Genomic DNA, 26,515 nt, shown 5'->3' with positions numbered 1-26,515 from the left:
TTCGTTCGCGAACGAGTCACTTATACGAATATATTTGTTCGCGAATGATTCATTAAAAATTGAGTGAATTAATCGATTCGTTCGCGAATGATTCATCAAAAATTGAGTAAATGAATCGATTCGTTTGCGAACGAATCACTTATACGAATCAATTCGTTCGCGAATGATTGAGTAACTATTGAGCAATTCGTTCGCGAATGATTCGCCTAGACATCAATCAATTTGTTCAATCGTTCGTAAATGATTGTATTGGATTGTAAGCAGATCAATTGCTGTACAAGGGTTTCAAAAAAAGCGAATCAATTTGTTCATAAAATATTTTTATGTAGAGAAAAGTCGGTCTTCTCACGATAAATCCGTGAGTGTTTTTTTAAATCAATTTCTATGAGTTTTAGATAAAGTTTTACGAAAAAAATGAATTATGGGAATTTTATCAAATCGATATCATAATGAAAAGTGTGTTGTAATCGGATATTTCGATATCGATTAAAACGTCAATGTATTTTAATCATTTCGATTTCGGAAAAATCAATTAATACTTACTTAGATATAATGATACGAAATTTAATCACTCGTCACTCAATCTAAACAGAAAGTAAATAAACATTAATCAATCTCAATGTAATTAAATACAATGCTTTTTATAGAGATAGTTCCCAAGTCTGAAAATGAAAACTACATAGAAAACTTATTTTCAGATAAGTAGGTATCTATTTCATCAATACTTGATAATTTATTTTCTCATCATTCTAAGAAGAAATATTCAAGTGGGATGTAAGTCGATGTAATTTTATAAGCTGATCTATTTTTATGTATCGTTTTGAAGTTGTTTGATTGTGATTGTCATTTTTTTAAAAAACGTAATAATGATTTTGTCGGTCAAAAAATCGGTTATACTATTTCCGTTCATTTGTTTGATTTTTATTCAAGTAAGAACATTCTACACAATCGTAATTTTTAAGACAGAAAATTACAATTTTATACTTCAAAGCTTGTTTGAAATTCTTCATTAATTACATATTTGTCCTTTTTCAAAACTTCTAAGTAATATTAGATTAAATATACAAATTTTCTTTATTTTACAGCATCCATCAAATGCTACTCCTGTAACGCTTTCGAAACAAAACAATGGGACCCAATTGAGTGCAGATGCAGAATTTCACACCATAAGATATAATTTGAGTCTGAATGTTCGTAGTTTTCTGAGATGGGGAAATTGTTATATTGAAACCATTCCGAAGAACTTGTCTCCTACTACCAAAAATGAAACAGGCAAATTGATAGTTGAGTTCTGTAAGGGGGAGTATCTTACGGACGGCAAAGTTTCATTTAAATTGGTTGATGACGGTAAATCTGGAAGAGCAATCGCGAAAATCGAAGCTACAATTCTTGATGATTTTGGAAGAGAGGTGCGATCAAGGAAAGAATTGCACGAGCTTGGTGCTGGGAAAGACGCAATCGTATGGTATTATTTCCTCAAAGAAACCGACGTTACCGAAAATCCGCACATAAAGAAAAATACAGTCACTATTTCTTTCGAAATATCCTACTATTATTTACGATGCAGCAATTTGACAGATCAACAAAACATAACCTCACCAGAGCCCAACACCACGAAATGTCTTGTAACCGATAACTTTAGCTCATTACTGGGAAATGAAGATTTCGCAGACGTCATGCTACTAGCGAAAGGCAAAAATTATTCGGCTCATAAAGCTGTTTTGGCTGCACGCAGTGAAGTTTTTGCAACAACGTTTAAAAACATTGAACAAGATGATAAAAAACATAGAAAAATTCGTATCGATATTAGTGACAAAGATGTGGACGTTATGGATGAAGTGTTGCGATACATTTACACTGGAAAATGCCAAACTTCAGCGAATCTAGCAGAGCGACTTTACGCAGCAGCAGATGCATATAAGCTAAATGAGCTGAAAACTATTGCTTTGAAATCGATGGTTGAAACATTATCTGTTAAAAGTGCAGTTAATGTGTTAGTATTTGCGGATAAGCATCACATGAAGGAGTTGAAATCAGAAGTGATTGACTTCATTGTTGAAAACAGTGTTCAAGTGTTGAATACTACCGAATGGAAGAGTATGGTAATGCCAAATGCTCACTTGGCTAACGAAATATTTCAAGTTTTTTCGCAACGATTGTGTAAAGCCCTACCATGCGAATCATTTTTAAAATTGGTTTTAGCAGAGAAATTAAAGTAAGTCCCCACCTCGTAAATTGGTAGGTATAATTCTAATCAAAACTGTAAAATGTGAATCAAGTTATGAAATCAAAGAATTGGTTTTTACTTTTTTTTATAATTACATATCGCATCAAGTATTCACTTCTTCAGAATAAGCTTTAGAACCACCCAAGTATGTATTTGGAAAAACAGAATTAAAATTATTTAAAATGATTAGTTACATTTTAAACTTGATTACCTCCTTTGAACTAAAAATAGAACCAATAGGAACAAAATCAACAAATCACAATAAAATGTACCTATGTATTTTTGATTGTTAGAATAACATAAAAAACCTGGAAAATGGGAAATCTTCGGTTTTTGGCAAAAAATATTTCCACTGATTTCACTAAAATTCTGGTAACCCCTACGCTTATACACAATTTGAGCTACCAAAACGTACATCGATAAAAAGAAATTCTTCCTCTTTTTCCTGCAAGTAGTACTCGTATTACTCCATCGAATATGAAAAGTAAAAAAAATTCATATCGGTTTGTTACGTAGAGATATTTCAACTTCGACACAATCTCGCATAAAAAAATTTACGACAATAGTAAAAAAAAAAATGCGCCCCTTTTCAAATTTTACCTCTATAGCCAAGGCTGAGCTGACACTTACGATTAACTTTCTAATAAATTCAAAACGACTGTCAATTTTTTTATTTACAATTCGAAATTGGACGTGTGCAGTAAAAAAAAAATTACGACAAATAGTAGGTAGGTATAGTAAAAATGTACGCGCAGAGAAGCACACATAGGTACTGTACGAAGTGTGAGAATGTAATGTTGGAAATTTCAAAGCGCATAGCTAAACTATATTCCCTCGAGGGCTTACAATGGTGGAATACGATGTGTACATATATGTAAAATTGTATCAACCTGGAGTTGGATTCAAGTTGAACGATATCTTTTTAATAATAATTCGAAAATATATTCGATAAAAGAGATTTCGCGTCGTCGAACGAATTGAATTTTTTAATCGTTTTTTTCTCTCTCTTTCATAAAAATCGAAACTGTATTAAAAGCACGTTCTTCGAGTATCATCATCAAGTACGTATAATTCTTGGAAAAGGTATTAGGAAATAGGTACTCGAGTTAAACTGTTGGAAATTAAATAAGTAGATAGGTATATAGTCTTTATGGTTGGCCATATTGTTTAAAATTTAAACCAAATCCAGAAAAAAAAACTGCAACATGTGCGAAATTATTAGCAAAAAAGCAATGTGAAGTACTTTTACAAGCATCTACATCATTCAGAGCTATTCGACAAAATTCGAAAAGTCGTTTACGACGAAAATTAATATTTATGAAGCTCGCGAACGCACACAACAGACGTTATGCACATTTTGCAAGAAACAAAACCGCAGCCATTTTTTTCGAAAAATTTTCCACCCTTGTATGTAACATCTGGGCACCTCTTTTAACTATTATTTACATCTCGATTATCTATGCAATATAAAAACAGTACACCGAGAAACACACCACAGATACCCTCTACGAGTCGTATTTGAAAATATATAGAGAATGTAATTGAGCTTATGAGCTTTCAAGAGTCAATCTTTTTTCACTGTGTTTAGAAAAAGGGCAACCTCGAAGGCAATTTTCTAAGTGAATATGGTGAAATGAAAAAAATTTCAAATACCGTTTAGCTATATCATCTACTTGTAACATACACGAACACCTGAAGAAACAATAACTTTTGTCCGGAAGCTATAGTTCATGATGTAAAATGTACTCTAGCGTAACAAGTTTACCATCAACCGAGTGACATCTGCTACAAATGCGATTGCTAAACAGCGTAGATATAATGTTGAGGTACGTAAAAGTAGTTTCGAAAATGCTGCGAAACTTTTTGATCAATTCATGAACTATACGTAGGTAGAGGAATCTACGATGTACCTACAACGGTTTTATGTTTAATCTTTATTCTTTTTTAGTCGAATTTTCATTTATAAAAAAAGTAGGTTGAGTTGTAAAATTTTTCATGTTTTGGAATCTTTTGAGCAAAAATTTTTAATTTTCATAATATTTAAACATGAGTTGGGCGAACAATTAATAAAATGATGTCAAATTGCCAAAAGAGTTTTCAAATATTGGAGGAAATAAGGGTTAAAAACTTCAAATTTGATTTTTGGGACTTATTTCTCACTAAATTGGACCAAAAGCGTACAACTCTTCAAACTCTTGAACTTCGAGTTGAAAAATACCATTTTTCTCACTTGTGTTGGATATGATCGAAAAAGATGATTATCCAGAATTGAAGGGCTAATTGTGAAAGTCGCCTTAGTCAGCAGTGATTTTTGTACATAATCAATGAAAACATTGTTGTCCTGCTTCAGTGATAATGTAAAAACTTCATGGTCAAGTATTTAAAAAACACCTTCAACTATCCCAGAATGCATTACAATACTCATTTTTCCCTTTAAAATTGATGAAATATGAAAAAAAAATGTTTAAAGTTGTGTGAACAAAAAAATGACTAAGGCGACTTTCACAATTAGCCCTTCAATTGTAGCTGTCAAACTACCTTCATACATATTTCAGTATTTTAAGACATTGTTTTGAAAAATTGAGACCGAAAAATACACTTTTTCTACCTCTTTTCAAAAGTGGCCTTTGAGATGTATTGATAGATAGAACATGACCTGGATAAAAATTTCTCAGAGTTGCTGCTGCTGAACCGTTCATTTTGAGAATTTGGGACATTTTTTGAAAAAAAAAAAGTGCCAATAAAAGGTTCTCAGAACTTGTTGGTAGTCAGAATATTACCCTGAAAAAATATTTTCAAAGTTGTAATTTAATGAATCACATATTTTTCTGTTTTAGACATTTTTTTTTGGAAAAATTGGGCCCCAAAAATAACGTGTTTTTTCTCTCATTTCAGAAATGGTCCTCAAAACCCGTTAATAGTTGGCATATGACCCACAAAAAAAATTACAGAGTTGTAACTACTCAATCACAGATTTAGAATTTTTGAGCCATTGTTTTCTAGGAAAAAAAATTAGACTATTCAAGAAATACAATAATCCATATTCATCTCAAAATTGGGCCTCTAAACATGACTGCCCCTAATCAAATGTGTCCAGGAATGTGTTTTTCATAAATAAGGACGGCTCGTTTGACTTTTGCATTATTTTATGCAATTTAGAAATGTTTCACTTAATTCAAATCCTCGCAAGGCCCTCAATTTTTTATTTGGACAACTGAATTTTTTTGGGAGCTTCTCTACAGATCTCCATTTTTACTCGTAGGAAACAATTTAGCAAAATCTGTGATTGAGTAACGGAGAGTTCCCTTGGCAGTTTCCAAGAATTCTTAAAAACAATTGAACATTGCTCAAAAATTTGTCATGAATTCACAAACAGACAGTAGGTACGCATAAAAATTGCAGGCATTTCTGAATAATTTCTCCCAGGTTTTCAGAATGGATTCAAAAATCACACACAGTGCTTTGAAAAATTACCAAGTTCCTTCAATATTGCTCAAAAACTCTTAATATTTCTTGAAAATTTGTTAGAGTGGTCAAAATTGAAGAACAAGAACAAATACATAGTTAGGTACAACAATTGCTCAATGTTGAATGGGCAAAAATTTCAAATAATCCAGAAAAGTTTGTTTCTCGAATGTAGCTCATGTTGTTTGGAAAAACTTTCAACCAACCCAAAAAATTAAAATTAAATAAAAATTATTACCCCATGCCCCAAATGTTGAAAAAAAACAATTTTTGGAAATTTATTTACCTACCTACTTACTTACCTATTTATTTATTCATTTTTTTAAATACACAAAAGAAGTAACCTCACTTTTTAAAATTATTTTCTAAGCAATATTTTTCAATTTTTCATTCAATTTCAAAAAGTGTTGCAATTTCCAAGACCACATTTTGCAAGTCGATGGCTTGGTATAAAAACCTCGTAAGTCCAGATTTTTTCAAAAATGCATTTTTTTGGTGGTTTCTTTAGTAAAAAAAACAACGAGGAATCCGAATTTAAAACCCTTGTAGGTAAGTCTAAAACGCATTCTAGCGCTCTAATCGGCGAAAATCCAACATTAAAAAACACGTAAGTCCGACTTACGAGGTAAGTACATGAATTTCATCAATTGTAAATTTTAAAACCTCCTAAGTCCTTGTTAAAAACCACGTAAGTCTTACGTAAGTACGATGAAAATCTCATATATCGTCTCTAGAAACCTCGTATGTCCTTCCAAAGCGCTTTAATCAACTATATAATTATATTTTATCAACCTATAAAATATCATCACTATACCATTAAGACCCAGTAAGCATGCTGTGACATTAATATCATAGTGATGTCATTTTGTGATGTGTATAGGACATTACAAAGTAATATTCCTGTGACATTTTTACATTGATATTACACTAAATGGATACCCAGGAAGTCCATTTACCCCGCGTCAACGAACAACGACGAAGCTTAGGGGCTTATCTAGTTATTGATGCGTTTTTTTTCTGCGCATGGTATCTGATTGGTCAATTTTGATTTTGAATTCAAATTTGGTGGCCGCATAGATCCGCGTAAATTTGAAGTTGATCGCCTCTTCCCCCTTGCAAAACGTTTCGATGGGTATCACTTGCGCCGAACGGATGCGCCTCAATAACCTCACCTTTCCCCTGTGAACTTCGCGAGCACTGCATTTCCCACCCGCCTCTCTACACGCTGTGTATGTGTATCCATTTAGTGTAATATCAATGCATTTTTACGACATTGCTTTGGAATGGAAAAAGAAATATTTGGCCACAATGTCTCAAAAATATAACCTTGATGATATCACATAGACATCACTAAAAGATATTACGGTGACATTTTTGCCTCAAACTATACCATTTTTACTTCTCGCAGATACAGTATGTTGACAATTAGTAAATAAGGAAGATACTGTCTCATGCGAATTTGCCCTCAATAATGATGGCCGATGGGTGCTGGATACTTTGCGAAACTCGGTGGAGTCATCAGCCTCAAATCTCAACTCCAAATTTCAGGAGTTGAGAGAAGAGAATACTTTTGCAGAAAATACATTATATTATTTTATTACATCACTCTCAATTTGCTGAACTAAAAGGTACCCTATCATCTTTATGATTTTAATTTTTTTTTCAAATGTTTCAGTGTAATATTTATGTGACATTGCAAAAATGTCACTACATTGGTGTGAGTGATGTCTTGGTGACCATTTTGCTGGGTACATTTTATATCACCAGTAAGTCACGAGACATCACAATGCAATATTACATATCTCCTCTGTGATATTCAGGGATGGAAACCGAAATGAAAAAAATATCGGTTACGGTTTTGAGATTTCGGTTTTGAGCATAAAAATATTGGTTAATTTTTAGAGGTTATTTTTTTTCTAAATAATTAAATAAGGTTACGGTTAAGGGTTAAGGTTATGACCAAAAAAAATAAAGGTTATGGTTAAAAATAAGGGTTACGGTTTTTTTCTTTTTATTTGCCAAAAGATCAAACTTACTCGTATTTAGAACTCAATTTCAAAAAATTAAAATGCACCTGCGGCTCAGGTCTAAGTCCCAAAATGGAAAATGGTGTTTTTATAAATCTCAAAAAAAAAAAATCGGAAATCGTCAATTTTTTCAACGAATTACTCAAAACTTTGTCAAGTTTACCCCCCCCCCCCCCACCCGCCAACCGATCGAATGTCACCATTTTTTGAGCTGAGGTGGGGCTTCCAGCAAAAGTTCAAAGCGAGGGAATGAGAAATGATGTTTTTTTAAATCTTAAATTCCAAAAAAAAACGAAAATCGTCAATTTTTTCAACGAATTACTCAAAACTTCATCGAGCTTATCCCCCCACCCCACCCAATCAAATGTCACCATTTTTTGAGCTGAGGTGGAGCTTCCAGCAAAAGCTCAAAGGGAGGGAATGGAACATGATGTTTTTACAAAATGAACTCAAATTCAAAAAAAAAAGATAAAAGAAAATTGTAAATTTTTGCAACGAATTACTCCAAAAATCCAAAATTTAAACATAAAAGCAATCAAATGAAAAATGATGTATTTACAATTAATCTCAAATTCAAAAAAATTTGCAATCAACATCATTATTTGCCTATTGCCTATAATTAAATGGGTATGTGATTTGGTTCAACGCAGATGAAAAGAGATTAAAAGATGGAAATTTCAAAAAAAAGGTCTTCTCAGCTTCATTTGTTTTTAAAAAATGGCAAAAAATTTGAATTAAAATTTAAAAATTCATGTAAAGTGCCGCATTTCAAAAGAAAAAAAATGAAAAATTTCCCAAAAAAACTAACCGTAACCGAAATAAAATGAGTCGGTTACGGTTATGGTTAAAAAAAATAATACCAATAATGTTGGTTAAGGTTATGGTTAAAAAAAATGTAATCTTCAATTTTGGTTACGGTAATGGTTATGGTTACAGATTTTTCATAATTTTAGCGGTTAAAATTCATTTCGGTTAAAAATTTCGGTTACGGTTTCCATCCCTGGTGATATTGCATGATGTTATAGTGACATTGCAATGCTTACTGGGGCGACCTCTAAAACATAATAATGCAATCTAAAACTGCAAATAACAAAATATGAATGTTTATGAAAAGTTGGAAAGACGAAACTGACGACAAGACGACAAGACTAAAAAATGAGACGAAAAGATGACGAGACGACAAGACTAAAAGACGACAAGACGAATAGACGAAAAGACGAAAAGACGAAAAGACGAAAAGACGAAAAGACGAAAAGACGAAAAGACGAAAAGATGAAAAGACGAAAAGACGAAAAGATGAAAAGACGAAAAGACGAAAAGACGAAAAGACGAAAAGATGAAGAGATGAAGAGACAAAAAGACGAAGAGACGAAGAGACAAAAAGATGAAAAGACAGAATCAAGGAATTAGGAAAGATGGAAATTCGGAATAAATGAATGGATGAATGAATGAGTTAATTAATAAAAAAATAATACATAGGTATAAAATAAAATTTCAATATTCAGTTCAGTATCAGTTCAGTATGTAGGTCAGTTCAAATCACCGATATAAATATGTAGTGTATGTTTCAAACACAGGTCCTAACTTGGGTCTGAACACACTCACTGATTTCAACTGTGTCTGTCACAACCACAGGTCCTTACTTGAGTCTGAAAACACCCACTGATTGAAGTAGTGTCTGTTTCAAACACAGGTCTAAAATTGGGTCTGAAAACAACCACTGGTTGAAACAGTGTATGTCTCAACCACAGTTGTTTTTAAGTCTGATTGTTTGATTTTGGCCAGGATGTGGAGTAGGTTTCTTGTTCGTTTTTTGAAATATTTGGAAATATTGAATGTGAAACTCTCACTGTGTTTGTCTGAACCACAAGTCCTCACCAATTTAGGTATACTTTCAACTCCGATTCCACCCAGATTTTTCATTGCTTTTTTGGGGAGGGGGCCAACTTTTAGTTTTCTTATGCTCCAAGTATTCCTTTTTAAAAAATGAATAAGTAAGCACTTATTTCATAGAATAACATTATTTTGTCACAAAATAAATGAGCATTTTAATTGAAACTTCATGAATTTTTCATTTTTTTCTTGAAAATTTTGTATTTTTAATTAGGAATACAGGTGCAGGAAGGGGTCAAACCTGAAGCCCAAATTTTCCATCACTCATCATACAACCCTCAGAGTCTTCCTGGCACCCAATCACTTGAACACGATTCAATATAAGATTCAGCCTTGAAAATTTCTCTACTGTATTACGTATGCACAATATCAATACTATACTTTCACATAAAGTTGTAGAAATTATTCAGTTGTAAGTAATCGTTTATTTATAGCTCATCAATCGATTTTATTTATTTACTTTTGCCAAAGGGAGTATATGAAATTTAATTTCATCGACTACACACGTATCGCAAAACGTTTCGCGAATCAAGTTTTAATTCGCACACGATCTTATATTATGGTGAAAGTTTTTCGCGAAAATTTCACAATAAAATAATTCCGAGGATTAAATGTAGAAAGTTTTGCCAGCTTGATAACAAAAGTGCGGACAGTAACGCCCATTCTAACATGTACATTGTACGGTATCTGCAACATTCATCTTTATAAAATTTATGGCTCGGATTGTAGATATTCTTTTTAAATTCGCAATTACCTACCTCACACATCTCATAGGTCACTTTATATTTCGTGAGTTGTCATTGCGATGTCTAAAGAAAAATATTTTTTCCAGTTGGTATTTTTACGTAAACTTTCTTTTAGGCTTACGTCTTTTTTTTTTTTACTGCATCAGGCAATCAAATAAAATATCCAGGTAGGCGTACGTCGTCACAAAATTCTCAAAAGTCTACCACCTGCGGAAAAAAATCTCCACTTTTCTTTCCCTTTAAAAAATAATCCACCGCAAGCTTCACGTTTTTGAAAGCCACGACCATCATCCTGCGTTGAAATCAAAACATCAACGAAACGGTTTATTAACTCGCGAAAAGAAAAATGCCATTACTGATTCGACATTTCAATTAATTTTCATAGTCGAAGCGTTTCCACAATAAAAAGAAAAGTCGCGAAATTTGTTTATAAACAACTCTCAATTGTCACCACTGGTGGTGGTGGCGATGCAGTCGAGAACGGAGATTAACGTTTAAGGGGAATTCAATTCGAGGGGGTGTTTTCATCCCTTTCGCGTACAGCAGCTCGGTTAGTTACCTTATTGCGGTTTCGTTGTTTAACAGTTTATCGTTGGTGGCGGCGTTGGAACCATGTACAGTATGTTGTCGGAAATCCTTCCGATGACGTGATTTTTTTCGACGCGAGTTTTTTTTTCATTTGAATTTTTTTTTTGATTTTAGGAAAATTCGAAATTTGGACGAGGTGAGTGGATTATTAATTTTTATGTATCTAGATTTTTTCTTAGTTAGAGAATTTCAGCATTTTTTTTTTTTGTAACTTTTAGCATAAGAAGTAGGTATACAGATTTCAAAATATATACAGGGTATTTTTAGGTATGCATTCAGTAATTTGTAATGTGATGAAAGTGATGATATTTCTTAATGTAAATTCATTTTTTAGCAGATTTAGAGTAAAATGTGCAATTTCATCATTTTTGTTTAATATTGGCGATGGTGAATTTTTAGTTTGTAATTTGGAACGATTTTTTTTGAAAATCGTCATAAAAAAATTCTTAGTAATCACGAAAAAAATTAAATAATTTTGGTGAAAAATCATCGAGTGTTTGAGTAATTGAGAAAATTTGAAATCATGTGGAGTAAAGTAAGAGTTGATATGCTTTGAATTATAAAATTAAAAAATTGAAAAAATTAGGTACTCAGCAAAAAGTTAATTCTCTAATTTAAAGAAAAATAATAAGTACCTATCTATGAATTGACATGTTTGCAAGTCATCAATTTTTATTTCGAAAATGAATCGATGATTTTAGAAATCTTAAAACATTAGGTACTATACCTAACCTACCTACCTATTGCTATGATTGTTTTTTTGTTCGTTCAGCAGATTTTAAAACTCGAATAAAATCATTCAAATTTAGAAAGGTTCCTATTTTTTTTTCAAGTGTTATCCAATAAGAAAAATATGTAGATAATTCTAAAAAATCCAAATTTTTCCTGGGAAAAGAGAGAATCGAAAAAATATATTTTGAAAATAGTACCCAGACCTTCAAAAACCTTCCCCTTATCTATCCAGGGTTGAACTCGTGAGTAGGTAAAGATTCAGATCCTTATCTAGGTTTCTCTTTCTTCTCAATTAATTTTTAGCTGATTGACTCTTTAAAAAATCATAAAAAATGAGATCTAAGGAACTGGCACAGTTTTAGTAGATAACTGCACTTTTTTTCTCGAATTTTTTGAATATTTTTTTGTCATTTGTTTCATTTTTAGTTAAGTAATTCTTTGATCGAAATTTTATTATTTTTTTCAAAACGTTTGAACATTTTGTTATTTTTTTTTTCGCTTTTGAAATCAAATAACTCGTATTTTATGTTCTTAAGAGAAGAAATCCAACTGGCAGAAACATTTTTGGATTGGAAAGAGCCTGCAAAAATACATTACTAGCCGAAATTTTTGGTGCTGAATTTCGTCTTTCGATTTTAGGTCAACTTTAAAAATAAAATTTGAATGAAAAATAGGGGGAAAAAATCAAAATGTCACCGAATGAACCAAGAACGCTGAAATTTGATGTGTACCTTATTTTCGACTTGTCTAAATACCTCCCACAAATTTTACTCAATGGAATTGGAAGGATAAAATTTACTTCCAGCCCTAATTTCAACATACTGAGTCGAGTGGAGGGATGACTGAAAATTATGGAATTTCCAAAATACGACTGCAACGACTAGAAACCACTTTAAATCGACTTGGCATATTCAAATTAGAGAATACAAAGTAGATTTTATCATCCTAAATTCATTAGGTGAGATTTTGTGAAAATTCTGATTTTTAAAAGCCTTCTGGAAGCTCTAGAACTGCTCAAAATAGTTGGAAACGGTTTGTAAATCGATAGGAGGAGGAGAGGGAGGGTTGGAAATAGGGTATATGCATATTAATTTTCAGCTTTCTTGTTCAACTTGGAGAACTTTCAATTTTCCCCCTTTTTGAGCCAGATTTGATTTTCAAAAATTTTTCAAAAATCAAAAAATGCATTCAAAATTGAAAAATTTTTGAAATTTGTTTGGTTGTGTATTTTTTTGACGTTCTTTCAATTCTTTTTAATTGAGAATGGACGTAAAAAATTGAAAAATGAAAAAAAAACAAAAAATAGCCATTTTTTCCTTTTATTTTAGGCTCCTTAATTTTTTCCTATTTTCTGATTTTTGCAGAGTAAACGTAAACTTGGGATACCACGATCTTAAAATATTATGAAGCAGAAATCTAGCACCACTCTCTTTTCAATTTTTTCATCAGCTTCAAAATGACAAAAAGCGATAGAGGAGTTCAGTTGGGTTAGATCTGAAAAGTAATTCAATATTTTATACATAGATTTTTCAAATTAATAATACTTCATTTATCTACTTGTGAAGTTAAAAAAAAAAATTGATCAAAATTCGAGACTTTTGTGCTTCAAGAGGCCCTGAGATCCCATTTCTTACACCCTTGAATCTGTGGGAAGGCTAGGACGGAAATTCTGATGGTTATCTTATCAGACCATTGAAAGAGACTCGTAAAAATGTGAAAAAAATCAAGGATTTGACTTCTTCATTTCCAGTTCCAGTTGATAAAATTAAATTAGTCACCTGCTTTTATGCACTCAACTGTTTAAGCCTTCACCAGAGTGCGATATTTAGCTTGATACGATAAAAAAAATTCCATTCATTGACTATGGTACTTTTATTGAACGAAGAGTATACATACTTAAAGACATAATTGCTTAGTTACACATAAGCATACTTAGATATTATATTTAAATAATATTCTACCTTCTCTCCTTAAATTAACAAGATTTTGTACTCCGATTATCGGTTGTATATCCACAATCACAAATATTGCAATTGACGACGGAATTATAAGGCGGAGGTGGTGGTCTTTTGGCATCTGCATCTTTAGTATTAAAGCGTGAATTATTATTCGAAGAAAGCGAACTGTTAGACGTTTTGAAATTCGAACATTCACCACGAGGTGAATACATGATAACCGAAGCTGCAAAATTCCAAGTACTATAAGACATTATTAGAGGTAACACTGCTTCAGGAGAACCTGCCAAATGACTTGCATGGAGGAAGAGGTTGTTCGTAAGGGGAAAAGAAACTAGGCTACTTATGAAACACGGTTGAAGAAACCGTTTCATCACACACTTTGTAACTTGACGAGTAAACATTACGCGATGATGTACTGGGATTATTATTCATCGCAGCTCCGAAATTCGGTTTGTAATCCACACGATATGAAGTACCAGATTTTGGGTTAGACTGGGCAGAGTTATTAAAAGTCGAAGGATTGTACGGTGAGGGATTAAAACCGACGGTTTGATGGGATGTAGTTTTGTAAGCGGGAGTGTTGAAGACTGAAGTCTCAGGACCTGATGGAGTATTATGTTTGGTAGGCGGAAATTCCGTAACCCACATCGTTGGACCGCCACTTGATGAACTAGAATTACCTCGCGACGAAGATGAACTACCACCACGTCCACCACCATTGTTAGTATTGCCGGCTGCTCTTTGCAATCTTTCGTTTTCATGCATCCACATATTGACTTTTTGGTATGAGCAAGGGAATTTTCGATAATTGTTGTTTTTATTGTTGTTGTTGTTGTTGTTGCTGCTGCTGCTGCTTCTATTGTTGTTGTTGCCGGGGTTGTTGAAGTTGCTGTTGATGTCGTTGTTGTTGTAATCAGGGTCCCAAGGGCATGTCGTCATGATGAAGGCGGTGGAAAAGATTGTGCTGGATCGACTTTGAGTACTTTTTCTGGAAATAAATAAATTTCGTATGAATTTTGCAGAAATTACCTGAACAAAATAAAGCAGATATCAAGCACCTATTTTTCTGCCTGCCATAATTATTAATCCTTAAACCATTTACACGCTAGTCAGAGTTTAGTGAGCAAACTAAGGATAACTAGAATTGTTGAAAAAAAAATCAACGCAAGCAAGATATTACCGTTTTATAAAATGGTGACCAATTCAAAATTGTATTTTGGACTAATTCTCTCATTTCCATCGTAAATTTTATCTCTATGATTTTAAAAAGTACATCTCAAATAAAAACATAAATACCTAAGTGGAAATAATTCAAATGAATAAGAAAGAAATTGATAAAATTATTTTGATGAAAAATGATTGACAATTTAGTATTTTACGATTGAAATAAAAATTCAAAGAAAATTCCATTTGTTAATTTTTTTCCTTTTTTTGTAAAATTACCTAGGTACATTATTTAAAATGGAGAAAACTGGACAGGGCAGTAACTTTATCAAAACCAAGGATTCTTGTTAATATTTTCTTGGTTAAGGTTCTTTAATTTTGAAGACATCACGAATATTTTTTGTTTCTTACTCAAGGTTCATTGTTTTAAAATTACTTATTGAATATTCGATCTGAAAGAACGGGGCTAATTCTCAGGGCAAGAAATGCACAATACGATTTTTTGAAAAAAGCAGTGTTTTTAATCCCATTAAGTATAAAAACTTCAACTGCCAAAAGCGATTCTCCAATTTTATAAAATTTTTTGAAAATTCAAAAATTATGATTTTCTGGAATTGGCGTTTTTTTTTTCAAATTCATACCTTTTTAAATATAAATGTTCAAAATGAATTTTGAAGTTAATATAGACTCCCCAGAACCGAATTTCATCATTTACAGCCATTTTGAAGCGTCCAGTGCGATTTTCGATTCTCCCAGAAATTTTGAATTTCTCCAGAATTCGTGGAAACTAACTTAGCTAGTTAAAAACTGAGTGAACAATTTCCAGGTGCAGACTTCGAACGTGTGTTTTTAATCAAAATACAGTAGTTGCCGCTTATTATCATTGCGGTTATTAGAATAATTCGCTTAATAGAATGGGAAGTCGTTGGGACGGAACGGTTGTATCTTTTTACATTGAAAGAATTTCGCTTTATGTGGTAATCAAAGGTGAATAAATTCGGTTAATGGAATGGAAAATTTTTCAAAAAGTAGGAAAAATCAATGAAATAGAAATATTTTTTGTCAAAAAAGAAAAACAAAACAAAAAGTCTCGTTTTTTAACCAAATAATTGAAAAAAATCTCCCATTTTCAACAAAGATTGCAAAAAAGTCTTGTTTTTTGGTAAAATTATTCAAAGATCTTGCATTTTGCCAAAAATTGTCAAGAAGTCCATCTTTTTAGCTCTTTTTTTTATTTAAAATCGCCAAAAATTGCAAAAAAATTCTCATTTTTTGAAAAAAGTTATGAAAAAGTGTCATTTCTTTGCCAATAGTTCCCAAAATTGCCACATTTTTGCTTTTTGAATAAATTCTCGCAATTGCTAAAGAATTTCACTTTTTCCAACAATTATCAAAAGCCTTGCGTATTTTTCAGAAATTGTCAAAAAGTACCATTTTTTTGCCAATTAAGTTCTTTTTTTGCTAAAATTGTCATTCTTGCTTTTCACCAAAAAATTTCCACTTTTTGTACGTTTTTGGGTACCATTATTGTAGTACAGTATACAAGTTCAATAAATCATCTTTTTTTAATTTTTCGTTTATTGGAATAATTCGGTTAATAGAATAGCAACCACTCCGTCCCAACCCGATCACATTAAGCGGCAACTACTTTGGAATGGAAAAAATTTGAAAATTTTCCGTTCGTAGATCAACTTTTGAAATTCACACGATTAATCGTTTATTGCTAAAAATCACCCCCCCCCCCCCTACTTAGATCGGAATTCAGCATTTTTCGCCAGTTTGAAACGTAAAACTCAATTTTAGATTTTTCCATGATTTTTGAATTTCTCCAGAAGGTGGCAAAAATGATCTTGGGCAGCTAGAACTTGAGTTCTGGTATTCTTGACAAGTTTAGTGAGTTTATTCACAGTTGAGGAGATTTCCAGGTGGACCCCTGGAATGTGTTTTTTTGACCAGCAATTTTTGATTACCTACTCTTATTTTTTACCGAGTAATAATGTGATCAATAAAAATAGGAAACGATTAGAGTTGTTCTCTTGTGTCAACTTCACTCATATGGTCGATTTTTGTACCTACTTTGAAAAAAAATTGATCAGGGTTGATTTAGGTATTTTGTCTAGCTTTGGTCACAAAAACTTCATAGGTTCTTCAATTTTGAAAATTTACTACTTTGTAACAGAGTTTTGTACAGTTGTTTTCAAAAGTGTCATCAAAATTTATGCACTCAAAACCATAAAGAAATTTATTTACTTAGGTACCTATTGATTTATTTTTTGTTGAAAACTTCAGCATTTTTCGAATGTTTTTCAATAATTTTTAGCCACCTGCAACTTCTTTAATTTTGAATTTTTAAAATAGGGAACCTTGCTTGTTTTGTTTGTTTTTTTTAAATTGAGCCCTCGGTTGATCCATAAAATCTTTTTATTTTTGTGAGAAAATATACTTTGAAATAAAGTAAAGAAATCTGTAGATATGCAGATCTATTTACTTCGAACTGGGGGAAGCATTTTTTTATGAAAAAAATTTAACAAACTGAAATGAAATCCAAGTGAGCAAATCTTTCACTTGGAGGAAAATTAGAGACATTTTTTCACTTTTATTTTGATTTTTTTTTGGTTTGAAGACTCTGTTTAAAAGAGAGTGAAAAGATTATGCTAACCTGCAGATAAATCTGTTCACTTCGAATTCTTTTTCATTTATTTATGTATTTATTTTTTTTGAAAATCTCAAGAAGAAGCTTTTAATTTTCAATCAGACTTTCAAGTGTCTACTGAGGGTGAATTATTTCTTTTTTTATTTTATGGAGTCCAGCAAACAATTTATTATGCCTTGACTACCTCAACAAAATGTAGGAAAAATTTCAAACTTCCATGTCAATGCTTAACCCTTCTTTCAGTGAGAGCTCAAAGTTTGAAAATTTTTATATAATTTTCATATGTTTGGAATAGAATAATTGAATTTTTAAATTTTTAGATTTAGTTGGCTTTTTCATGTCCAATCATGTACCGATCTATAAAAATAAATTAGTTGATCACAGGATTTTTTGTATTTCCTTCTTGCGGGGGGGGGGGGGGGCGCTAAATTGATGTTGTAAGTCCCTAATTTTCATACCCCCCCCCCCCACTGTGTTGAAAAAATTGAAGCATGTACATTGCTCTTGAACTATTATTTTTGTATTTAGATAGTTTTGACCCAGAAAAATCAAAATTTTTCGAAAAAGTTGACCTAAATTTTTTTTTTTTTTTTTTCATTAAAAATAAAATCTTTCATTCTTTTAGTTTTTATGACAATTTTTCGATATTTTCAAACTTTTCTTTTGGGGGGACTGCGTCCTCCTCCCGCGTCCCTCCACAAAAAATACCTGGTTGTTCATGTTCTGATTAGACCGTCTTAAGGATGTAATTACAAAATTTTCATATTATTATTTTGAAGGAAAGAACTACGTATATTACTCGTATTTTGAGAACTCCTTGAGTTGAAAAATGACGTTTGAGCTTTATTCTCAATGATTTAAAAGTGATGATATTATAAAAGTGGGAACTGAAATTTTCAATAGACCACTTGAACTAGAAAAAAAAATGATGAAAGCATTTTTCTAGTTTTCAAATCAGTTAAAACAATTTTTCGAAAAAGAATTAAACCTACGCTCTTCCTCTAATTTTTAAGGAAACTATTTTTGAATAAATATACCGTTACATGATTATTCAAATCCAACCTAATGTACTGATATCAAAAATTAAAATCCTCCTCTCCTCATAACGAACCAAAACTCCCAGAAAAAATTGGATAGAATTATTACAGAGATGGACTGGGAAAAATTCCACCCATCGAATGATAAAATTTATAATTCAGCTAAACGACTCACTATCAACCTCAATGCAAATTTTCCAACAACCAAAATAAGACTGCAACACACGTTACACAAAGACTTAAGAATTTGCCCAATTTTCAAAGCAAAGAACTGGCGAATTCTAGGTATTCGAAATTTCTAAAGTACTTATTAGCATGCACATTAGCTTATTAGAAAACAAAAATCACACTTACCAACACACTTCGTTGACACAGCAGATTTCTATTGAATCTTTCTTAAAACAGTTTACTATCACAAAACATCAATCTATGTACTGTCATCTAAATGTTTGGCATCGTTTCCTTTTATACTTACTTTAAGTAGGTACTCAACTCACAGCTGCACATTTTGTAAGCTTCGAAGGCTATTTTCTTGAACTTGTTATCTCCTCTTTGGCGGATGTGCCCACTTGCACTTGACCTGTGCATTGCTCGTTGTATCAAATATTTTAATAATCGAGTTAATTATAATTTAATCAGACAGTATTAATAAAACATACCTACCAAAATTTCGATTACTCTGCATTTTTAGAAGAAAACAAATTACACAAAATTTCGTCTCATTTCCTTTAGGTAAATTGTTATCGAATTATATAAGGCGCACGAATGACTAATTTTCATGGTTATTTTTTCGATCTCCTCCCTCCCCGCCCCCGTGCTGATAATATTTTTCTTAAATTAGATAGGCAGTCTTATCTCGACGTACGACGATGATTCCTCAAGGCTATAAATGTTGGGAAAGCTCCTTTTTTTTTCAACGCAATCGTCTCGTCTTAAAGTACGAGAAATTTAGAGATATGTTTTGACTCGGTTGTTTTTCGTATAGAAGTATTTTTTCAAGGGAATCGCTGAAGTATTCGATTACAATTCCAATGAAAATATTTTTCTTATTACAATAAGTTGGGCAAAATTTGAATACATCAGAGTTATCGTTTTTCATCTATTTATACGATCCATCTATGTCTGTTTTCTCTTCATTGAGCCTCTTCTTCACCCTGATTAACTTTCTTTCTTGTCCATAGTTTTCTCATATCTACTGTTCCACTTTATCTCTTCAAAGTGGTTAATGATTTATAGTACACTGTTACATTAGATCTTTCACAAGTTGGCCACCAGACGAGGAAAATTAATTAAGAAGAGGAGAAGAGATCGTATATGCTGGGCTACATTCGCAGCCACGGCGGCGATCAAATTACAATGTAAAACGTCAACCCTTCGAGATTAATACCGAGACATATAAGACAAGGACGCCGAATTGTGTGGCGTTGTTTTAATTTTCGTATACTAGCTGGTCGACAGATTCTGATACACGTTTGATATTTATACTACAACGTGAGAAATTGCATCCTAAGGTTTGAGTTCTCAGAGAGCGACGCGAGAGAGTGTAAAGTCGTAGAAGGAGTATGTATAGGAAAATAGCATGTAAAACTTTTTAGCTTGTTAGACTTACGGGTAACTATTAAAGTTTTGGTAACTATACAGCAGTTTCTAGTTCAGCGAAGTTTAACGGGTATTGCGGTTTTAGCTTTTGGAGCAGCTTTTACGTTTAAGCTTGGCGTTTTAACGCCACGTTATTTGATCCTTTTGTTTAGAATCATAATACTCATTTACCGAAGCTCTCGGTGCATCCGTTGTAAAAGTAACTTTGGCTTAAATTAAATCCGATTTATTGCGAGAGAAAGAGGCGCGAGCGAGGCGAGATCGGCACCCGCAACGTACGACGTTGGACCGGAATTTATTAACCGGTCGAGAACTAAACGCCGCCATCCACGCTGTATCGAGTTGATGGAATGAAAATTTCAACGAAACGTTAACCGTGTGTGTTAAAAATTCGATACGTAACGGATTTAGATTTACCATGCTATACGATTCCGCAGCAATGCCAAGTGCTCCGGCTCCTGCTCCCCGACACCAAACACATGTAATGTAAATACCCAGAAAATTGAATCACTTTTAAACTGGAGTTAGCGTCGCGCACGTATCAATTTATACTTTCACGAGTTTCTAAACTGAGAATATACAATTCGTATTTCGAATCTGCAATTTAACTATATATGAGCTGATAAGTTTCACTTTCTGATTTTTTTTTTAGATTTTTTTCAAAAGGTAGAGAATTTTTTAAAGAGCATAGCCGGTTGGGAATGGCATATTGGCCCTAGAATTTTGAAGCTTACGAGTGGAAGTTGGTCGTAGTAGTCGAAAATCCCTGTGACAAAATTGTTTTAAATCGCTGGATCATTCCTAACCCCTCCAAAATGGGTAAAATAGAATTTCTGTTAAAAGCCATCTTCCTAAAAAATGAGAAAAAAAATCGTGAATTTCACTCAGACCACTTCCACCATCAACCTGAATTTGGAGAAAATTCGTCAATTTTTTCCATGCTTTATTTTACATATAACCCAACTAAATCACACCATTTTGGGAACCACTGACCACCTTTTCGGACAATCAACTCTGGTTAATATTCATGAAAAGTCCCTTGCAACTTTGGAAAAATTATAGGTAAATTTCAATTTTTGATTTTTCGGCCAAAAGTGACGACTTAACCAAGAGAGAAGAGAAGTATTCCAATGGACAGAAAAATTTTCGAACTGAACAAGATAAGGAATCGAAAAAGGATCCCAAAATACACAACCAGCAAAAATTCCAAGTGCTGAAATTTATTTTCAGAATTTCGATGAATTTAAAAATTCAAATTTAGTCCATTCTTCATTTGAAAAAAATCAAAATCTTGTCAAATTGACATAAATTAGGCTAAAATTTTGTTTTTACCTTATTTTTGACCTTTCGAGTCGATTGGTGATGGTTGCAAAATGTTCTGAAGTCTTCAGAAGATTTCTGGATTCTAGGTAAGTATACCTACAGTTTTCGAAAAAACGTCAAGTCAGAATGAAATTTAGCTTCGAAAAATCAGTTTTTCTCGTTTCTAAAGGTCTTGGATCAAGGTGAAAAAATTCTAAAAAAAATAATTATACAGGGTGTCTAAGGGTCATAAAAGCCATACAAGTCATGAAAAATTCATGAATCTTGCTCGAAACACACTTGAAAATTTTTCAAAAAGCCCACAAAACGAAAACGAAAAATATATAAAAGTTGTTAAAAAAATCATAAGAAATGAAACAACTGAAATACTGTACCTAAATTTTGATCCCGTAAAAAATGGCAACCCTGTTCGATTTTCTCGCAGGTTCAAGTTATTTAATTATTTTTTTAAGAGGGGGAAGGGGGTATTTTCACGTGGTAAAAATGTGAAAAATTGGTCATGAAAAAATCATGATTTGTTGTCTGGGAGTTTTGTTAGACAACCTGTTATAATTTTTCCTTTTTAAAATATGTTTTGCAAATTGCATTACCTAGTTTAATATCCATAAGTTGAGAAACATTGATTTTAAAAAAAAATACGAAAAATGTTTTAAATAAACAAACAGAATTTTTATACCTAATAGTGATCCCGATTTTTGAAAATCACTAAAAAAAAGTACTCATAATAAAAGCTCAGTATAATGGAGCACAAATTTAACAAAACTTGCATAAAACATCGTTGAAACTTCTTCTAAAAAGCGATAAAAGCATTCTGTAAAATTTGACAGAATCAAGTGAAAATGGCAAAGAATACGAGTATTATTCGACGGCTGATAAAAAATGATACAAAAAACGAGTTGAAATCAATGAAAAATCACAACAAAAATTAACGAAATTTCGGCAATTGAAAAAAATGTTGAAATGAACTTGAAGCATTAAAAACACTTGGAATTATAAGAAAAAATAATGAAATTAGGTACATGAAAATTTGACAGAATGTGGCACCAATTCTGTGAAATACTGCTGAAATTACTTAGAAATACAAATACAAATACCTAGACTTGAATTGAAATCACTTTAATTCAACAAAAAATAAGTTAATCAAAGGGCCTCCTACTATAAGATGGGTGAAACGTTCTTTGATCTATAATGGGTCTAAAGTGGCCCAAAAAGTCACCCTTGATGTAAAAACTCTCCATACAAATTCTTGACCCCTCCACCCCCTCCTCTTTTGAAGGAACTGCCCCCTAAACATCAAAAATTCAAAAATTTGTTTCTTGATGTTTAAGGGGCAGTTCCTTCAAAAGGGGAGGGGGTGGAGGGGTCAAGAATTTGTATGGAGAGTTTTTACTTCAAGGGTGACTTTTTGAGTCACTTTAGACCCATTATAGATCAAAGGCAGTTGCACCCATCTTACTTATAGGAGGAGGCCCTTTATATTGAATTCTGTAAAATTTGAAAACTAAGCCATGAAAAGTATTGAAAATTTATCAAAATGATATAAAAACACAAAAAAAGCATTAAACTACCTCATTATAAAATTTTCAAAAAGCATTGAAAATTTGACAAAACATCGCAGACGTGACGAAGACTTTTTCGCCACATTTTCTCAACTTTTTACTCCAGATTTCCTCCCTCCCCCCTTCTCCTGGATTTTTTCAACTATAATTAATTTGAATTGTTCTATGATAATTCGAAACGAAAAAACAACATTCTTGAATTCTTGATGACGTAAAAGAAATGGTTTTCGTGGCTTCAGCTTTTTTAGTTTTCAGGAAATTATAATATTAGTAAGTACGTTTAAAAATACGAATAAAGCTCGAGCGAGGCGAGGGCGAAAGCTCCTGAAATTTCGCAATTCTTCATTTTTTTCAGTTCATAACTTTACTTTAATTTGTTGAAAATGAACCAATTTTTGCAAAAATCAGAAATTGTTTCCGAATTTTCTGCGAAAAATAGAACATTTTTTTATTCTTTCATGAAATGATTTTTATGTCGAAACAGAACCAATTTTAGCAAATATCAGGAATTGTTTCCGAATTTTCTGCCAAGGCAAAAATAGGACATTTTTTTGATATTTTAGCACAAGTTGAGACTTTCTGGCAAATTAGATTGGAATATGCATTGGATTTTTTTGTAGAAAATTTCAAGTAAAACAGGATTATTTTTGATATGAGAAGGAGAAGTCAATTTTTTACTCTCGAACCTTGGTCAAAAAAAATAATAATAATAAAAATGATCTGGGCCGACCGGATGAGTGAGGGCGAAATTTTTTTTCCATCTTCTTTCCAACTTAACCCAAAAATCCCCAACTTTTTGCCAACATTTTTCTGTCGAAGTGGGGGGGGGGTAGAAGGGTACTTCTCCCTCTTGCAAAACATAGAAAAAATTACATAAAACCTTCAGGGAAGAGCATTTTTTTTTTTTTTTTTTTAAATAAAATATCATGAAAATTAACAAAGTCTTCACCAAGTGATGATAGATATTTTCATTTTATTCAAGATTACCCTCTTTTTTGATTCATGTTTCGAAATTTTTATAAGTAAGGAATTTGATCAATAGTGAATCCCTCCGAGGTAGAAACTCATTCCAGGAATCCCTTTTATCAACTGCTGAGAATTCTGTTTCAATTGGTTATTTTCGTGATATTATTTTATTCACTGAAAAGAGAAAGCCTAAAAAATGATTCGATTGTTATCACCTAATTTGGAAACTGACTAAATTAGGTGTTCAACGAGCAGAGATACCTACCAGCAAAATAATCTCGATAAATTTGCAAGTCCAAATCCCTCTTCTTATATGTACCTTTCTATCAATGTTTCTTTTACCTCATCATTCGTTTCTTTTGTATAGAAGTGATTTTAATCGCGAAATAAAATCATGTCTGCAATGGAAGAATTGACGAGTGAAATTTACATAATACGACGCAGCTCTTGCCGCTAAATTCGCTAAACTAATGAAATTACTGTTAAATGGGTAGACACGTTTTTTTTGTTCGTTTACGCATTTCGCGATAAGAAATTCCTTCGATGTCGCGTCCCATTATTATTCAAATAAGTACGTGTTAAGTGTTCCTCTTATATACTATTCTATGTACCTTTACATCGTATACTACCTACTCGAATAGGTACTGTTGTGAGTGGAGAGAATCTGTGTAGTAAGTAGCTGAAATTTTATCGTTGTGTCGTTTCGTATTTTCGTCGTCGATGTTTTCGGATTCGATTTTCATCATTTTTGAATGTTTGGAAACTTCACAAATTTCCTATTTTAAGGTGGGTATTTCTTGAACCTGTTTTGTGTGGGTGAATAGGTAGAGCCAGAGATAGGTACCTTTCCATACATTTTAGACAATTTTTATGGGAGAACAATTTTCTCTTCAATCCTAAAATCAGGCAAAGGAGGGGTTACTCTAAAACAGGACACCCTGTATATCCCTGATGTAGGTTAAAACCTGGATATTTCGAAATATAAACCCAGTGTTGCCATCGAGTGCTAAGCAAACTCCTCAAATACAGGAAACGATGGCAAATTTTCTGTACGTAAATTTAATTATGTTTTATCGAAGGGAATTTCTTTACTCGAAATTTTCATAATTTATTTCGTAAAGAAAATTACTTCCACAGCGTTCGAACCTCGCTGTTATTTCTCTTTCTTTAAATAAAAAGTACTTATTGCTGGTGCGCGGAATTAGAATGAAATGCAGAAGAAAGCTAGGTTACAATTTCTATTTCCACTTTTCAATCAATTTCAATTTTTCAACATCGTTTCGTTGTTCAAACAACATCGAATGAGAATTGAACCAATTGGAATTGGCAAATAGTGTGTACATCTACGTGTTTTCTTTGGTATTATACATACCTACGTTTCCGATATGTATATTCGACCCGATACCTACCCAATTTCAATATTTTTTTGGTAACAGGAAGCGTTCTACAGTTCTATATTATTCCGAAATTTCACCCAATCCCCTGCAGCTTTGAATGTTGGTGAAAACCATCTTTCTTGGACACGAAAACGTAAGGAAAATTACTTAAAAAACTGATATCCTTTTGGTTCATATACAGATACGACGTTTTGATAAAATATTCTCGTGTTTGGCAAATTTGCCGAAACACGGCGAGAGAGCTATAGAGCTAGAGCTAGAAAATGGTTTAATATAGGATTTATATACTCCGAGTCTGGCATAACGATGACAGCTATTACATTAACTGCTCGGCTGGTGTATCTGCGAGTACCTGGATGTTGAAATATCGTGGCGATTTAAAAAACGAAATTCTGCCAGCGCTGTTATATACAGCGATGGGGGTTGGGTTGAGTTGGGTTTTGTGGATAAAACAACTAAACTCAGCGGTGCGAGCAATTGAAACCGTCGAATATTCCGTTTCGACGAAATGTCGTTATATTATTTGCGAAAAAAACCGCAAGAAGTAAAAAAAATATATATCAGAGCGTTGTTAAATGCTAGCACCCTGCGGCGATTAGACCTTATGGATCTGGTAGCTTTATATTTTTTTCATTCGTTCATCAAATTGTATATTTTAAAAAATACGACATCGTTTTTTTCACCCTCTCCCTCTCCCCCCCCATTCTTCTCGTATTCATTGTCGTCGTTATACTTTCACAAAACCAAGCATATTATTATATTTGTAAGGTTTTTCATTTTGTCAAATTTTTACTTTTTTTTTTGCCCAGATTTTACCGCAGCACGATGCTTAAATGATGGCACGATGCTTTTCTTTGAGAAATGCCTTTCTTTTATCAATCAGTTACACAGAAACTGATTTTTTTTTTTTCGAACGGAAGAATTAGGTCAAGAAGATGAAACAGTATGTAGATGGACGTCGAACTAAATCAAATCAATGTAGAAGAAGACACTGTTATACCCTAAGGCCTCTGAGAAGAAAGCGGAGCTCAACTATAAACTATTATTTTCCAGTTGAGGCTATTTCGAGAATCTTTTTACGAGAGTTTTTTACCCTCGAAGATAAAAAATTATAAAAGGTACAACTTATGTATCTGCGCAGCCGAATTCTTTTGCTAAACTTTGATCGAAATTTTAAGCTT

General features: G+C 32.6%; 3 protein-coding genes across 3 annotated transcripts in view; 2 read left to right on the top strand and 1 right to left on the bottom strand.

Annotated features, from left to right (window-relative positions):
- The first annotated feature begins 727 nt into the window (after positions 1 to 727).
- Positions 728 to 2,892, top strand: LOC135844357 (speckle-type POZ protein B-like). The gene is made up of 2 exons (XM_065362520.1): positions 728 to 929; positions 1,086 to 2,892. Exons 1-2 carry the CDS (start codon positions 867 to 869, stop codon positions 2,217 to 2,219), a joined length of 1,197 nt encoding a protein of 398 aa, XP_065218592.1. The 5' UTR covers positions 728 to 866; the 3' UTR covers positions 2,220 to 2,892.
- Positions 2,893 to 10,936: 8,044 nt separating this feature from the next.
- The window catches only part of LOC135845520 (cell adhesion molecule Dscam2-like), a 135,144-nt gene continuing 119,565 nt past the window's right edge, over positions 10,937 to 26,515 (top strand). Inside the window, exon 1 of the mRNA XM_065364115.1 lies at positions 10,937 to 11,082. The gene's annotated coding sequence lies outside the window, so the exon portion shown is untranslated. The remainder of the gene's footprint in view (positions 11,083 to 26,515) is intronic.
- Positions 13,543 to 18,989, bottom strand: LOC135844319 (uncharacterized protein DDB_G0292186-like). The gene is made up of 2 exons (XM_065362482.1): positions 18,845 to 18,989; positions 13,543 to 14,624 (listed from the first exon to the last, which is right to left on the bottom strand). The coding sequence occupies exon 2, from the start codon at positions 14,573 to 14,575 to the stop codon at positions 13,973 to 13,975; it is 603 nt and encodes a 200-aa protein (XP_065218554.1). The 5' UTR covers positions 14,576 to 14,624; positions 18,845 to 18,989; the 3' UTR covers positions 13,543 to 13,972.

This window comes from Planococcus citri, chromosome 4 (genome assembly GCF_950023065.1).
Source record: "Planococcus citri chromosome 4, ihPlaCitr1.1, whole genome shotgun sequence".
NCBI lineage: Eukaryota > Metazoa > Arthropoda > Insecta > Hemiptera > Pseudococcidae > Planococcus > Planococcus citri.
The sequence above is the reverse complement of the archived record's forward strand: the minus strand, read 5'-3'. Positions and strand labels throughout refer to the sequence as shown.

Excerpts from the sequence above, each read along its gene's own strand:
- LOC135844357 (XM_065362520.1), top strand. The coding sequence starts at position 867 with ATGATTTTGTCGGTCAAAAAATCGGTTATACTATTTCCGTTCATTTGT. Across the intron at positions 930-1,085 it reads TTTGTTTGATTTTTATTCAA|CATCCATCAAATGCTACTCC; the intron begins GTAAGAACATTC and ends TTTATTTTACAG.
- LOC135844319 (XM_065362482.1), bottom strand. The coding sequence starts at position 14,575 with ATGACGACATGCCCTTGGGACCCTGATTACAACAACAACGACATCAAC.